General features: G+C 52.4%; 1 protein-coding gene across 4 annotated transcripts in view; it reads left to right on the top strand.

Moving 5' to 3' along the window:
- Window positions 1-17,156, top strand: part of PLXDC1 (plexin domain containing 1) — a 50,920-nt gene that overhangs the window by 8,575 nt on the left and 25,189 nt on the right. For 2 of the 4 annotated variants that reach the window (XR_005290427.2, XM_038385984.2), the window contains exon 2: window positions 2,120-2,289. Coding sequence is in view for 1 of the 4 variants with exons in the window: in XM_038385984.2 (XP_038241912.1) it covers window positions 2,120-2,289 (170 nt within the window). In the remaining 3 variants the exon portion in view is untranslated. Of the gene's footprint in view, window positions 1-2,119; window positions 2,290-2,781; window positions 2,940-6,978; window positions 7,143-17,156 lie in introns of those variants that run through there. The other 2 variants (XM_043503372.1, XM_043503371.1) reach the window with 2 other exon arrangements.

Below are 17,156 nucleotides of genomic sequence, written 5' to 3'. Positions count from 1 at the left end.
GGCAACCCTAGGCACCTGTGCTCAGCAAGCCGACCCAGGGCGTGGCCCGTGGGCCCATGAGCCCCCTGATCACCCCGTGCAGAGGTGGCCAAGCTGGCATCTTTCCAGACTCAGCCGGGGGCTCTGCTGCCATCCCCATCACATCCCCTGTGCAGCTGGTTTCAACTGCAGCTGGATCAGCAGCTAGGGGTGGGAAGCCCCTCCCAGGGCAGAGCTGCACCCCTCCCACACACCCCCATTAAAGGAGCCACTTTTTGTTTGGCTGCATGTGGGATGTTTTATGCAAACGACACGGTTGGCTCATTTGCATATCGGCAGCTCCCTGGAAAGGCCGTGTGGAGCTGACGCTGGTGTTGGCACTGACCCCGGGTTTGCTTGCTCTGGGAGTGGGGCTGGACCGGCAGGTCCTGATCCCTGACCTGCCTCCATCATGACAGCGGAGGGTTGTGGGAGCCAGAGGTAACCAGAGGACTATGCTATTAAGACTGTTCCTCCATAACCCCTCTGACCACAGCTCCCCGCAGGGTTCCCCATCTGTGCTGGTCCAGGGTGTGGCTTTTCGCTGCTCCCTGTCATCCATAAAGAGCCCTTCCAGGGCCGGAAAGGAATGTTTATGATCATCTCCTCTGACCTTTTGTATAGCACAGGCCCTAGAACATCTCCTGATAATTCCCACAGCAGATCGGTTAGAAAAACATCCAGCCTTGATTTAAAAATTCCCCATGATGGAGAAACCTTGGCAAGTTGTTCCAGTGACTACTTACTCTCAGGGTTAAAACGCTACACCTTCTTTCCAGCTTCAACTACCAGCCATCCTCTTGGGTTAAACCTTCCTCTGCTGGACTGAAGAGCCCCCTGTCAAATATTTGTGTCGTCCCCCCCATCCCGAGGTATTTCTAGGCTGTGATCTCACCCCATAACCTCTTTGTTAAACTGAACAGATTGAGCTCCTGGAGTCTATCACTCTAAGGCAGGTTTACTAATCCTTTAGGGGCCCCTTCCCTCCCCACCCCCAGCCACCACCCCTTGTCCCTCTGTGATCTCACAGACCTGGAACCTTGTCATGGTTTCAAAGGGGGCGTCTGAACCCCACGTGCTGGGATCGATGGGGTTCATCTTCCCCAGCTGACCCCATCACATCTCCTCCTTCTTCACCAAGTGACTGAATGCCAGCTGGCAGCAGGAGTGATGGCATGGCAGGAGGTGCCCAGGCTGGGTGTCCAGACTGCAGTGAGTGGCACAGAAGCTTTAGAGGGCAGGACCGACTGAGGGGAGGTCCCTGGGGTGAGGTCAGGTGCCTGGCAGCGTTTCAAGTAGCTCTTAGTCCATTGTGGGTTACATCACTGTAGCCCAGTGACTAGGGCATGGGAGTGGGAGTCAGGACTCCTGGGTTCTCCTCCCAGCTCTGCCAGTTAACTGGGGCATGTCCTTTCCCTGATTTGTGCCTCAGTTTCCCTTCCCACCTGTAGTCTGTTTAGACTGCAAGCTCTTTGGGGCAGGGACTGTCTCTTATTCTGTGTATGGGCAGTGCCTGGCATAATGGGCTCCTGATCTCGGCTGTGGCCTGTAGGCTGTAGCGTAATGCTGCTGTGAATAGCCAGTGCCTTCCCCTTATGGGCTGGAGCATTCCTAGGGGTTCTCCTACACTCTGTGTCCTGGGTGGGGGGTAGTTAGGGTAGCTGGTGAAAAGAGTTGGCGTGACAGCCTTGGAGGCTGCAACTCTGTTTTCTTCACAGGGCAGAGCAAACCTCCCAGTTTGCCACCCCCTTTCCCCAAAGCCCTGTGAATGGACCCCATCTCTCAGGGCCCCATCTCTACTGCTGTCATCACCAGCGTCTGAGCCCTTAAATTTACCTCCCACAGCCCATTCAGCCCCTGGCCCCCCTGCTGGGTATTAGCTCAGGCCCAGGTGTTCTTAGGTGATGTCGCCTAAGGTCTGGCCTGAGACACCAAACTCATCTCTCCTGGTCACACGACAGTCCCTTTGCGTCACCAGGGTGGATCCGAATTGGCAGCCCTGGAGTAAAACATGGCATTTGATCCCAGACCTAGACTCTCTACCTCGCTGGCTCCTTCTGCCACAGGCCTGCTGATTCCCCTTCCCATGTTTGCTCCACAGGACACCTCCATGGCCACTCCTTGGAGCGGGGAACAGGGACAAAGCTGCTGGGCTGGAGGCGGAAGTCTCGGGAGAGTTTGCTGGAGACCGACGGAACCCGCATCAGCCAGGACCTGGTAGGAGGTAGCTTGGCCATTGACACCCTGCCGGACAACGAGACGCAGATTGTGGTGAGTCGGCATGGGGTGTTGCTGCACGGTGTTGTGCGGAGGTTGTACTGCACTAAGCTGATGGCAGATGGGTGGTTGTGGGTTTGTATGACCTTAGCACAGCTTGTGCGTGTTCTGAAATGCCACATAAGCGGTAGGTGAAGCAGAAGTGAGCCATCTGTTGGAAGAGGGCAGTGAGAACGGTGGGATCTCCATGAGAGCCGCACGCGACCTGTCGGTTTGCAGGTCATGCTGAGAGCTGCGTAAATGCCGCACGCAACATGTGTGGCTCTGTCCGAAGGTCACGCGTGTGATCCAGTCGCTCAAAGGCTGCCATGAGAGCCAGGCAGCTTCCACGCAACACCCACACGTGTGATCCAGCCCCATGAAGATTGTAACAGGGCCTCTTGTCCCTTAAGGGCCAGGGCTGAGTGCAGAATAAGCCACACATGGGGAGGGGGTGATTGCCCTATAACAAGCAGCAGGAGCCTGCAATGTAGGGGAGGAGTGTGTGCAGGCAAGTGAAGAGAGGCTGTGGGGATGTATGATGGTTTCCTGCAGGGAAGACCCTAAGCCCAAAGAACCTGGAGGCTCCTCTTTGGAAACCCAGAGGGAGTTGGGGCCTAGAAGTTTGGGAGCCTAGATGCTGGTGCCAGAGGGTTAAGCTCCAGGTAGGAAGAGCTGGGCTGAGGGGCTGTGAGAACAGACTGGCACAGAAGAGCTCTGGCTGCGAGAAGAGACCCCAGAGCTGAATATGCACTGCTGTGTGGTGATGAACTTTATTTTGGGCCCCTGGGGCTTGTTCAGAACTGGTTTAGTGACTCAACCAGCCCAACTGTTTGTGCAGTTCTTAAGGGTGGGGGTGGGGCTAGAAAGGGCAGGGGGGTGCTTAAAGAATGGCTGCCCTGCTACAAAGGTTTGGGTGAAAGAGACGTAGCTGCCATGAGTCAGCCGTGTTCCTGCTGTGATGGGAACCATGGAAATGTCACAGGGGACATCCAGACAGGCCTGTGCCCTGAGCTGATATGCACATCTGTGGTATATGCATGTTCTGTGACCATCCTGCTCTCTTTCCTGACCAGCTGCGTCAGTTTGGCCAAGGCTCTGTAGTTTCCCCTTGCGGTTTGGCCTCAGTGGGTTATTTCGGTCTTGGGAAGGAAGCTGGTAGGCGAGTGGTGCCAGACCCCTGAGGGTAACTATGCCCTGAGGTAAAGGTAGCCGGGGGCAGCAGGTGTGCAGGCTGCAGGTTGGTCACTGAATTTCCTGCTTTAGTGTGAACCATTAATTCCTTTGAGCTTTAAGGCTGGGCTCCCCAGAGATGCCCCTCTGGATTTACCCAGGGCATCAGTGTCTCCTCCACAAAGTCCCTCCTGGGGTTTGGCTGAAAGACATGGGAGGTCTTTCGCTAGCTCTGCCCCGGGCTCCCTGCACACAGCTCTGCCGAAGCCCTGCACCCTGAACTGCTGCAGCCCCCCTGCTTTCCAGTCCAGCCCTCACCCCCCAGCTCAGAGTGGCCCTGTCTAGAAAGAGTTAACTCTTTCCCCTGTGGGCACAGTGTGGGGAGTGAGTAGGGGGCATCTCACTGCTCTGGCAATTGCTCTGACCGTTCCTCCCCTTCTCCCCCCTCCCCCCATGAAGGTTTCAGCTTTAATAGAAAGAAACTAATTAGGTTACAATGCAGCTCTGCAGCTTCCAAGTGTGGAGGGGAATTAGGGAGTCAGCATTTCATTCAGTATCCCTGAGCTGCTTTCATCTCAATCTGCCCTGCCACTTGGAACAATCCACTCCTCTCCCTCCATCCCCTTTTTGATCACAGCCAGAGGATTGGCAGTGGGGGTAGGATCAGGGCCTTGTTCTTCTCCCCCACCTTTGCACACTGCAACCTCAGCTCTTCTCACCCCTGCCCTGTCCCCCAGATAGCATCAACCTCCCCTGCATGGCTTAGGGGTAGGAAGGATGCTGCTGAGCTAATGGAATCCCCCTGCCAGCCACCATTGTCAGAAGGGGGCAGCCCTGAGCACACAGGTGCTCGTGCCCTGTTTTCGTGAGTGCCGCAGGTGGGCCTGCACCAAAGGGTTTCCCCAGGCCTGGCATTTGTGGGGAGGGCTCAGGGTAGCAGCACCCCTGGTTCCCCCTCTAAGCCTGCTGCCCCATGCAGGAACCTTTTCATGGCTGGAGGTGGCAGGGCTCTGGCAGAGGACAGGTCCCCGCCCCAAAGAGCTTGCAATCTCTGTAGCAAATGGACAAAGGAGTGGGGTGTCAGGAGGGGTGACCACACAAGGTCTCCCCATGCACCTAGACCCAGCTGGGGTCTGAAGTGCTTGCCTCATGTATGGCTGGGGTGGACAGTGGCGGATGGGGCAGGGTGGGTGGGCTGGCTGGCGTGCTGCACCTTAGGAGAGGCCCCGAGGGCGATGGGGAAGGAATTGCTCCTGTGTCTGCATTTGTAGGACCGATCTGGTTCTGCCCCGAGGCAGCTGCAGCCCCTTGGTTGACAGTTTTATTTAACAAATTAACGGCTGGTTGGCAGCGTTTTCTTAATCTGGACAAGTGCTGCGGGCGGCAGCCAAATTGGAAAAGGCTTTGGCAGGAGGAGGGAGATGGATGGGGAGCTTGCAGGCGGGCTGGATCTGGGAGCGATGGTCTCGGAGCAAGTGGGAGAGAGGCAGGAGCACAGCTGGAGTAGAGAGAAGGTAGCACAAGCTGAGCTCACAGCTGGATGCAGAATTCCCCACGCCGCCAGTGTTCTGGAGCAGGGAGTGCTGCTGATAATGAAGGGTATAGCTACAGCAGGTTGCATCCTGAGGAATCCCGCAAGGTTCTTGCATCCAGGGCGAGCTTAATTATCTGACCTTCAATTATCCACAGCTCCCTGTTATCTGAGACGGGGTCACAGGTCCCTCAGCAATGAGGAAAATTCCCTGTTACCCAAGATCTCCTGGGTCCAAATAAAGTCAGGACATTTGAATAAATTGAGGTTAGATATGCTCGAGTCACTTCATCTGGCGCCAAGATGCAGCTGCCTCAGGGTGAGAGGAGGCAGCGTTTAAAGAGGGATTGCTCATTCAGTGCAAGAGATGCAACTGTCTCTGGGTGCAATGGGGCAACTGGCTATAAAGGGTTGCTCACTCAGTGCAGAGGTGCAGCCACCTCTGGAGTGAGACGTGGCAGCTGGTTATACAGAGATCCCTAAGAAGCAATTGCCTCTGGGGTGGAGGGGAGTGGCATGGCAGCTACTTGTATACAGGGATCACTCACCCAGCACTGAAATGCAGCCACCTCAGTGGTGGGACATGGCAGCTGCTTAATAGCCATGCAGCAGCACTGCAGTACAATTTAGAGCAGGAGGCAAAGAAGCATCCCCTCAGGGCAATTTAGGCCAGCAGGATTCCTGGGCTAATATCCCTGCCCTTGCAAAAATGGCTGTGGGCTTGTTAATCACCACAGATGGTTGCTTTCTCTCTAGTCACACACCTGCTAGCACCACTGACTCCAAGGGAAGAGCGCCCCACTACTGAATCGCTAACTGCCCTGCAGGAAACAGTGATGGACATCAGTTTGATACGGACTCAGAGGGAGGAGCACCCCCTACTGAACCCCCAGCAGTTGCAGCGCTGCTGCAAGATCCCTGAGGTCTCCCTGCCAATGGCTGACACTGTTGGGCTGGGGAGGGATGCCCTGATCAAAGCCTGGAGTGGCTCAGCTCCAGGCGGGGGTGGCATTAGAGAGATGGGGGGTATCCCCAAAGGGAGGGGCTCTGAGGCTTGATTGTGTGGGAGATTTCCAAGCCCGGCAGGGTGCCCGAATCGATGGCACGGTGATGGTGGAGCTGGGACTAGAGTGGAAGCTGCATCCCAAGAAATGAGGCAGAATTTAAATTCATTAAAATCAATCGGGGAAATGTGCTGCACATGTTAATGGGGTCGCAATGTTTACACTTCAGCTGGGGCTCCGCTGTCAGGTCACTTCATTTTAAGGCTTTAACTGACATGCTGGAAGATTTCGGCTGCCACTGCATGTAATATGTAAAGCAGTGAAAAATAGATCTGCAGCTCCGGGCTCAGCTTCCTCCTGGTCCTGCGCTAGCAGGGACTGCAACAGCCTCCGCTTCCTCATGACAGTGCCATCTTTTGTGGGTCCCATTCTGGGGGATCCCCAAAACCCTCTTCTAAAGAGGGGGGCAAACAACCTTATTTTAACAGCACCTATGTAATACCTGACTGTATTATTTTTTTCAGAGTAGCAGCCGTGTTAGTCTGTATTCGCAAAAAGAAAAGGAGTACCCGTGGCACCTTAGAGACTAACAAATTTATTAGAGCATAAGCTTTCGTGAGCTACAGCTCACTTCATCGGATGCATTAGCTGTAGCTCACGAAAGCTTATGCTCTAATAAATTTGTTAGTCTCTAAGGTGCCACGGGTACTCCTTTTCTTTTTGCGTATTATTTTTGAGGCCCTGACAAAGATCAGAGCATAGTTGCGCTAGATGCTGCATATATATTGCTTCTGCCCCAGAGAGTGTACAGTGTAATAGACGAGAGGGGAAAGCGAGGTACAGAGATTTCCCCTAGATCAGTGGCACGGCTGGGATTAGCACAGAGGGCTCTTCACTCCTAGTCCAGTGTGGAGAGGGTGCTGGGCTATGTTGCCTCCATTGAGGCTGGACTCCAGTGTGATGAACTTCCTTCCAGGAGTGCCCTCCCTCTTGCAGAGGATGGCTGTATGGTTCGCTTGTTGCCTGATGCTGATGTGGGATGGACACATAGCCCTTCTACATCCCGATAGGAGAAGGGATCTCTGTGAAGAGGATGGGGAGATGGAGCAGGACCTGGGGAAATAAGGAGACCTGCATTTGACTGCTGAGCCCCCTCTCAGGTCAGACCCCAGTCATGGAGGGAGGAATGGCTGCTGCCAAACTTTCCAGACTGGGAGCAGATGGGAGGCTGTGATCAGGATCTTCTCTGTGATGCATCCGCATCCATCCTTGTCTCTCTCACCCTTTTCCTCACATCCATCCCCTATTAGCCTCCATCTTGGCCCTCTCCCCTGATGATTAATCAACATCTCTGAAGATGATTATCTCAGCAAATAGTCCTGGGTGGCTATTTTGTTTTCCAGCCAACACCACAGCTAGCAACAGCAACCTCCTTCCCTGCTGGTGAAGTCCACGCTGACTCAGCCTTTCCTGGCCAGGATAATGTGGGGGGTGTGGGGGTGTTTTGCTTTGTGTTTAAAGAGCAATAAAAATCCACAAGCTCCTGTGTATTTCAAGGGCCTGATCTCGTTGTGGAATGTCCCTCTCCACAGCAGTACTGGATCTGTGCATTAAAGGCCCGATCCCCATCCTGATGCGGAAAGGCTTTGTTCTGCCTTCTGTGCTCAGCCCCGGGAGCTCTATCAGTCCCTCTCTAGGGGCCTGATCCTGAGATGTAAAATCAGTGGGAGCACTGGGTTCTCATAAGGTCAGGCTCAATGGGGCTGCCCTATAGAGGCCCTGTAGTACCTTGGCTTTTTGAGAGATCCATGCATACTATACAGGACACAGACTCATGTACTGCGTGGCATGTGAGGGACGTATGGCTCCCTGGTGCTGTGCACCACACTCCATGGAAGACGCATGCTACACACGTGATGCAGGTGACATGAGACTCGCATACCATGGGCTTGCATTTGCACTAATGTACCGTCACTGAACCTTTACTTTCCTCTCTAGCCCCATCAGAATGCACTTATCACCTCCCACCACATGCTCCACCCCTGCTCCCTGGCCTCCAGCAGCCTCCCCCATGCCCACACGTCACACTCTGCCCTAAGGCAGATCTGGCACGTGCCAGGCGGAGGCCCATATATATGAGCTGTAACAAACCTGGTTATTGGGGCGCACGCAGGGCAGGGAATTTGCATTAGGCCTTTATTTGTCTTCATATTTTCCACTGGCTTGTTTGTTTTTTCAACAGCCTAGGGGACTTTACAAGGCAAGTGCTGCCAAGGGGCTGGGCTCCTCATGGCTGATGGGGCCAGCAAGGGGGGAGGGACACATGGGGTGCAGCTGTGCCCCATAAATGGCTTCCAAAGGAAAAAAAACCCAAAAGGTCAGACTGGGACTATCCAAACAGCTGCACCCACTGAGCCATGAGGGGGTGGGATCGGAAAATCCAGGCTCAGGTTTTGACCCCCTTAAAGGCTGGGCAACCTGCATCTGGGGTTCAGGTATGGGCTGTTCTTTAGCGCTAAGATAACTAGCTGGAGAGGAGGAGCCTTGCAGAGCAGCTCCAAAGGGGCCTTTCTTTCACTTTTGCTTTTACCTACTTATCTGTCCCCCATTGTTGTAGTGCCAAGCCTGCTAATCTCTAGTGCATTTGCCCTCACAGGCCCTTGGGGGCAGAGCAGGGCTATCCACCCCATTGGATAGATGGGGAGCTGAGGCACAGAGAGGCTAAGTGATCTGCCCAGGGTCATGCCAGGAGTCTGTGACAGAGCTGGGGCTCAGACCGGCATTGGGCCCTGAATCTAAACTTGGGGGCTGAACAACCCCCGCTTTCAAAATCCAGATCCAGATTTTGCAAATCGCCCCCTGGCTTTACGCTGGGCTGACCCCAAAGCCCAGACTGAATATCCAGGTGGTTTGGAATTTGGATGCGCCTTCTGCCACTTGGGCTCATCCCTGGCTTTGGGATGCGTCCCTGGCAGGACTTTTCTCCATCCCCCAATGCCTTGGTTGCTATGGCTCCCCATCTCCACTGGGAGGACTAGGGGCAGAATCTCAGGACTAGGACATCCATCTATAGCTGGCTCCTCGAGGTGGGAGCTGACGAGATCAGACATTTGGGCAACAGAGATGGATGTGAACCTTACATCATGGAGCCTCTGTTCCTTTTGGAGGCCATGTAGAGATGGGCTTCTCCTTGCAAGGGACAGAGGAAGCATGAGGTAGGGAGTGGGTTACGATCAATGCAATAGGGTATGTCCACAGTTGGAGGTGATGTTCCTTCGGGGCCAGATGGTGGTGATGGTGAGGGTTGGGTGTAGAGCAGCTTCAGAACTCTCTGCTCCTGACCTTAGTCTTCCAGGACCCTGACACACTGCTCTTCAGGCTGTGTGGCGCAGTTCCCCCGGGGAGCGGGTGGGTTAGCGCTCCTAGGCAATCGGATGGGCTCTCGTTATTGCTTCTGTCATTATGGGTGAATGTTACTGTGATGCTTTACAGGCAGCTGATTTATATATTTGTTGAAATTAATTTTTTTCCCAGTTCTGCGTGTTAGGGTGATTGTCAAAACGCCCAGAGCGAGGAGTAGGCACTCTAGAGGAACAGAAAACAATAAACAGAAATAAACTTACAAATGGGATTTGATTCTGTAATGCAATTACTGAATTAGATTCCAGCAGAGGGAGAGGGAGACGGCAACTGATAAAGAGGAAGGAGTAGCTGGAGGAGAGCAATATTTGAGATGACCAGGAGAATTGATAAGAAAGAGGAAGGGATTAGAGAAGCTGTTCCAGTCAGTAGGGTTTTAATAAATTGAATGATAAATATTCCCAATCAGAAAAGAAAGAAAGCAGCTACAGCTACTGACTGAAACATACACAGCTTGAGTTCCAACCTTATCTCTGGTTTACCAGGGACCACACCCTGTTAGGATCTCTACAACACACAGACACCTAGTGACTGAATACAGTACTGCAAACAAACATTGTGATAGGCAAGAGTTGTGCGGGAGAAGGCTCTTGCATCAGAAGAGGGTGATGCACGGTGTAGAGGGGCAGCGGTTGAGTGGGAAAGGAAGCAGAAAGTTTTGTGGCATGATCGTTAGGGTTAGCATGGAAAGGTTTAAAAAAGGAGAGGGTAATTTTTGAGCTACATTTGCAAATGAACTGGGAACCATAGGAGGTGCCTGAATATGGAGGGAGATGTGATTGCACTTGTTGGTACCTCCTGGGTAACATGGCAGCAGTTTCCTGGGAGGCTTTCAGAGGAAGGATAGTCTTGTGATTAAAGCACTGGCTTAGACACAGTAGATCTGGGATCAGTTCTCGACTGAGACCCAGGACTCCTGGGGTCTGTTCCCATCTCTGCTGCAAGCTCCCTCTGAGAGTCACTTAATTGCTCTGGGCCTCAGTTTCCCCATCTGTAGAATGAGGATAATCATGCTTCCTTTGTTCCACCTTTCGTCTATTCAGGCCATAAGCTCTTTGAAGCCAGGACAGTCTCTCAGTGTGTACGTGCAGCACAACAGATACACAATATCAGTTGGGGCCCGTAGGCACATCTGTAATGCCCGCAATAACAGAGGAGATAAAGGCCCAGGTAAAAACTTTGGTGGGGGTGGGGGGTCGGGGCTGGGGGGTGGGGTCTGTAGGCAATGGGGCTGGGGAGCTCAACAGTGTCTCTTTGTGGCATGCAGTCATGCCCAAGGCCCCTGGTCAGGAGCTGTGCAGAGTAGTGTGGGCTGGGCCTGGCAGTCTTTCAGCACCTTGCAGTGGACTCTGCTAGCTGGAATACGCAGCCTTCCAAACTCGGTGGTGGCTGGGCTCGAAGGAGGCTGGTGTTTGCCAGGGTGTGGGGGTACATTCAGTGCCCAGCTGCAAGATGGGGTGCAGGCAGCTGGTGGGTGTCTCCTTGGCATGGTCCAAATGACGAATTACAGCTCCCTTCAGGGAAACTGAGGCCCCTTTTCCTCCCTTATTCTGTGTCTCTTCCTATGTATTTTTCTCCTCCTCCTCTGAACTCTCCCACCTTTTGTTTTTTCCTCTCTCCATCTCTCCTGCTGTATGGCTATTGCTTTGGTGCATCTGTCTTCCCCCATGCCTGTACTGTCTCTCTGCCACTCCCTTCCATCCTGTCTCTGTCTTTTTGGGAAGAACCCAAGGTTCCTGGTTGCAGTTGACTGCAGTTATGAGCTCCAGGTAGTAGTCAGCCCTGGGCTTGCATCGCTCAGTCTGCTGAACGCTTCAGCAATGCTCGGAGCTAAACTACCACAGTGGTGGCTTTAAACCAGAGACCGCCTGGTTGTCCTGCAGAAAGCTGCCCCAGAGAGGGAGTTCGGGGGCGGGGGGGATTCTCATGATGTTTTGGCTACAGCTGTGCCAAAGGTTCAAATTAGGAGAAGTGGAAATATAGAAGCACTCTTCCAAGCTCCACATGCAAAACCAAGCTCTGCCCACAATACCAGCTCAGTGTGTGTCCCTACTTCCCTCTGTTGGACAGAGTAAAAACTGTCCTGCTGTGTGTCATATGCCCTGCACTGCTAGCAGAGATTCTCCTTTAGCTCAGTCTGGGCTTTTGGAGCAGGAGGATCTGAGTTCTAGCCCTGCAAAGTTCCAGGTGGCTCTGGTCCATGTAGTGGCAACAAAAACTCCTGGGAAGCCTTGGAAAATTTGCAGATTTTCCCTTCTTTTCAAATTAGCATCTTCCATCCAAGGCCCTTACAAAGCTAATTAACATTTGTAATGTAGCATAGTCTGGGGCTGAGTTATTTCCAGAGAAACTGAGGCACAGAGAAGCAGAAGTGACTTGCCCAAGGCCACACACTGAGTTAGTGGCAGAGCCTGGAATAGAACCCACAAGTCCTGACCAAACACCTCCTTCCCTATTCTGAGCTTTAACCATAAGAACAATCCTTTCATCTCTTTGATCAGACAGAGAAGCAGCAAGGGGGGAAATGCCTCTGATCTTGATAATCCCCCTTCCAAAGCAGTGACCTCAGTGCAAAATAAGGGAGAAATTTACTAGCTGCAGCTTGTCTCCTTAGAGGACCTCTCTTTATGCTCGCGTTTAACATCCCTGCTCCCCGCATCCTTTTTTCACCTCCTGCTTATTTGTGCATTCAAATGTTCTCCTCTTTAGTTCCTGCTGTAACCAAAGCAAGGTGACGGATTGGGACATAATAATGATTCAGAGATGAGGTCATGAGGATGGCTGAAAACTCCGAGTAGCGGCTGCCAGCTCCCATCCTCATGTTGGCTGTTTATATTTTTTCCCAGTTTTATTGGGAACACATTGGAAAGGATGAGGGCAGCAGAGTGGGGGTGATAAGGACTCATTTGGCCCCTCCCTCCTCCTGCTTACGCAGTCAAACATCCCAGGGGTAAAATGAGCAGGGTCATTTGGAGCAGGGTCACCCCGGCTTCCTCCGCCCGCCTCCATACCCTTGCTTGGAACATAGTATCCCCTGGGTGCTGTGGTGTGTGAGAGACTAAATTTGGCCCAGCGATTTTGGCGGTGGAGATGCATGAAGCTCTCCCCACCTCCACCCAAAGGGAGAGGGAAGCCATTTCTACCGCTTACCTTGTTGACAATGCTGCCTCTTAAAGGAATGATCAGGCTGGCTAGGATCCCAGTTTACACTGGCATAAATCTGCATTTAAGGCTAGTAGGGGTTACTCTGGATTTATTCTGGCACAAGAAGATTAGCTCCTGGCCCACTGTCAAGATGAAAACCATCCACCAGATCACAGAGTCCTGGATCAATGGCTGAATCCGGCCTGGGGAATCCAGGGCCTCTCCCAACTGAGTGGGTGAGCGGGGAGAGGATTCTGCTTCCAGTTACTCCGGGTAAATGGACCCGGCAAGCTTCTTTGTGCAGTTACTGAGCAAATGTTGGCACCCCTGAGGCAGCGGCTTTCCCCTCTCTCTGCTACAGAACGCTGGGGTGAACTGCTGGTGCGTGTTGAGGGCCAGACACTGAACTGCCGTAAATTGGTGATGAGTGCACTGGGGCTAGATTGATTCATGCCAGCTGGGGATCTGGCCCTCAGAGCAAAGTTGGGGAGGGTGGGGGGCTACGCGGATGGACACTCACTGATGACCTAGCTCTGTGTGTGTGTGTGTGTGTGTGTACACGCGCATATGCAGGTAGGGCCAGCCATTGGCATTTTGCCTGCCAGGGTGGAAAATGTTTTCGGCGCACACCCCTATGCCTGGAGTGGCTGAGCCAAAAATAACTCCCCCCACAATGGGCAGCCAATCAGCAGAGCAAAAAAACACCCCCTACAAAGGCCCAGCGGTGTGCCATCTCCCCAGAAGATGGCACCCAAGGTAACCGTCCTGCTTGCCTGCCCCTAAAACAGGCTGTGTGGAGGTTATTTTAAGGTTTAGGATCCCAAGCGTTACCTGCGGACTAACAATCCATCTCTGACAAAGGCGACTGCTGGATGCTTCAGAGGAAGCCATATTTTTCATCCCACAATTGTACACTGCTCCCCATTGTGCTAAAGTTACTTCAGTGAAGGTGATGGTCCTATTCAGAACTCCTCAACATGTCCCACACTGGGAGAATTCTTATCCACCAAGAGCTTATATCTCTTGTTGCTGTACTCCTTGCTAGTGTTGCTCCAATGCAATTCTCATTCACATTAACGTCCATGCCTCCTGCTCAATTGTTTAACTCATCAATATCCTGCAGCAGGAAGTTCCACAGGTTACCTGCATGTTGCATTAGGATATTTTAATTACATTGCTTTTCATTTGCTATTGTGTGATGATGCAGGGGTTAGATAGAAGCAGCTGTACATTTCTCTTGTTCTGTGCTAGGCTGTGAGACAACCTGGCTGCTAGCAAAAGCAGGGCAAGATCAGCAGTGTGGTCCAGTGGCTTAGAGGCAGGACACCTGGATTCTATTCCCAACTCTGCCAGTGCCTCTCCTGTGTAGCTTGGCAGGTCACGCCACTGCTCTCTGCCTCAGTTTCCCCTACCACCCTTTTTCTGTCTTGTCTGTTTGTAAGCTCTTCAGGGCAGGGGCTGCCTTCTACTATGTGGAGCCCTGACCTTGTTAGCAGCCTCTAGGGGCTACTGTAATAAAACCAGTAAGATCACCATGTGTTCCAACTAACCCCTATCTTTCCATTGACTTCAACAGGATCAGGAGCAGAGGTGAGTGGGTTCCCGGAACAGAGAGAGACTGAGTTTTATGATGGTTAGAACTCAAGCCTGGACTATGCAACTGACCTACTGTGGGAAAGTCATTTCCCTGTTCTGTGCCTCAGCTTCCCCACCAGTAAGGTGGAGATGGGGGTGCTGCGAAGCTTTGATCACACTCACAAATCACTTTGAGCTGCTGAGTGGCAGGCACTGGAGAGGAACGAAGGGCTAACCCAGTTCACAAGGAAAGGGCTAGGGGAGCATGTCACATAATGATGAGGCTGATTTTGTTCGGTTTTGGGGTTTTTTTTAAAGGAAGTGAGACCATTTCACTGGAGTTTTGTTGAAGCACGATAAACTGCATTAGATGATTTTAATCAAGTTTCTGCTGTGTTCCTTTCCACGTCTTGCAGAGCTGGAGAAGGCTCTCTGGGAAATACACCAGACCGTTCAAGTCAGGATTGGTTTTTCTCCTGCCATTTACAGGGATGCTGTTAATTGTTTTGAGTTACAGATTTTATTTCCTTCGCTTTTCTGCTGCCACAGTCCTCCATTGTGCCAGTTACAAGGTAAAGAGGATGGTGATGAAGACAGCTGAAATAGCAGGATGACAGGCATATGGGGGGCCCAGGCATGGATAGTTGGAGGTGCTGCAGGTCAGAGTTAGGAGATGTCAGCAGATCTATATGGGGAACAGAACTAGAATAGCAGAGGCCGTCATGGTTTAGCATTGAGCACATAGAAATGCCTATGAGATGGGTGCTGGGGGAATCCCAGGGTGGGGAGAACAGGAGGCCAGAACTGGAGTGCAGTGGCACTGCTGTGGCGGGGACAAGATTGGAGTAGCAGCGAGGGGCTGCACTGCAGGAGTGAGATGCTCAGGTACAGCGCCCCAGGCATGAGCATAGCGTAGTGACTCAATACACATGTGCTATAGAGAGCCCAGGACTGGGGATAGGAGGAGTGATGTGCGACAGCAGAGCAGTGCGGTGGGGAATAGCAGAGTACTGCAGCCTTAAGACAGCTCGCCTTGTCCTAAGCTTCAACCCAGACCAAATGAAGGGATCCAGACACCAGGCTGCACAGGGCCCCGGCCAGAGGGGTCATGCAGGGAAACTCAGCTATCCAGGCCTTTGTGCATGTTCTTTCCTGGCCGAGTAGCCGCTAGGGGATGCTACATTTCCCCCAGAGGAGACTGTCCTAATAGCCAGGCTATTCACAGGCACAAGAGATGGCACAGTGGGGAGAAAAGCATGGGCCCTGGAATCAGCAGCTGCTGGGGCAAGACTGTAGTAGGGTCCCCAATATGCAGCTCTGTTGGGAAATATCGGACCAAACTTGGTGGCAGAGACAGGGCTGCTGACATCTGAGCCGTTAGGGAGGGGAAGTAGCTGGGAGGAGTGACAGGGAAAAGAGGGATCTAGGAGGGGAGGAGGAGAGACTGCAAAGGGGAAATGTTAGTTCATTACCAGCCATCATGCCCTGGTATCAGTGAGGCCCCTGGCATGGCCTCAGAGTGGGCGAGTGACATCTTCCCAGTTGAAATTAAGACACCTCTGGTTTCACAGAGCATGAAGCAGCCTCCCTGACAAGAGGCTTCTTCCAGCTGGGCCCCTCGGCAGATTCTGTACAAGCACAATTAGGCACAATTAGGAAGCCAACCTCTGAAACGCCGTCTCTCCCTTGGCATGGCCAGACCTGTCGCCGCCCGCTCTGGTATGGATCAACAAGGTTCATGTGCCGAGCAACTGATTAATTACACCACCTGGGGGTGCAGATTATTCCAGCTGTTCTGCAGCAAAGGCTCCCCTGAAGGGTTGCATAACTTTGCTATGGCCAAGCTGGCAACAGAAGCCAGGAGTCCAGACTCCCAGTACATGCTGTGTGCTGCTAAATGACTGCAGTGTTCCACTGCAGAAAACGCTGCTTTTTGGTGCCATTATTTTTGTGGGTGGGCAACTGTCCCGCTGCAGCCAGGTCTCTGGGTAACTGATGTTGCTTCAGGGGCCACAAAACTACAAGCACCGAGCCCAGCATGGGTGTGCTTCATTTGATATATTCATGATCAGCGGTTTTAGACAGGTCAGACTCGCACATCAGGTTTCTTGGCAGAGCTCCTGCGTGCCCAAGGCCTCTCAGGTTTATCAGCTGTCTAGAGATGAAGAAAGATTCCATGGTGGGGAAGTGTGGACGAGTGATTAGAGCAGGGAGTTCTGTTCCCAGCTCTTGGATGGAGTGTGGAGCAGAAGGAATGGGTACCAGCCCTTGTGGGTTCTGTTCCCAGGTCTGCCACTGAGATGCTGTGCGACCTGGAACATGTCACGTGAAGCTGTAGCTCACAAAAGCTTATGCTCAAATAAATTTGTGAGTCTCTAAGCTGCCACAAGTCCTCCTTTTCTTTTTGCGAATACAGACTAACACGGCTGTTACTCTGAAAACGGAACCTGTTGGGACCCAGTTTCCCCATTTGTAAAATGGCTATACCAATATCTACTTCCCAATGGTGCTATGAAGTGTAGTTCGTTATCTGAGAACCTTGGATAGAAGGCCTGCTCTAATTACAGTACGATTAATAAAAATGCTTCGTTATCCTCTTCAGTGCTGCCTGCCTGATGCTATTATCAATAATAAGATTGCACTGTGGCCTAATACACTGTGCAGGGAACTGGGAGCCAGAAACTCCCAAGGCCTAATACCACTTCCCACACGAATTCCCCTCTTGCAGCCTTGTGTGCCTCAGTTTCCCCATCTGCACCAAAGGGATATTAATACCTACACCTCAGGACTGTGGTGAGGAATAGATATGGGGAGCTGAGCTTTGGGGAGAGAGGAGTGGGGTTCATAGATTTTAAGGTCAGAAGGAACTATTAAATCATCTTGTCTGAGCTCCATTTCACCCAGTTCCCCCTGTATTGAGCCCAATAACTTGTGTTTGACTAAAGTATCTTCCAGAAAGGCATCCAGTGTTGATATGAAGACATCAAGAAATGGAGAATCCCCCGCTTCCCTTGGGAATTTGTTCCGATGGTCAA

The sequence above is a fragment of the Dermochelys coriacea genome, chromosome 27 (assembly GCF_009764565.3).
Source record: "Dermochelys coriacea isolate rDerCor1 chromosome 27, rDerCor1.pri.v4, whole genome shotgun sequence".
Classification (NCBI taxonomy): Eukaryota; Metazoa; Chordata; order Testudines; family Dermochelyidae; genus Dermochelys; species Dermochelys coriacea.
This window is presented reverse-complemented; position numbering and strand designations above follow the sequence as displayed.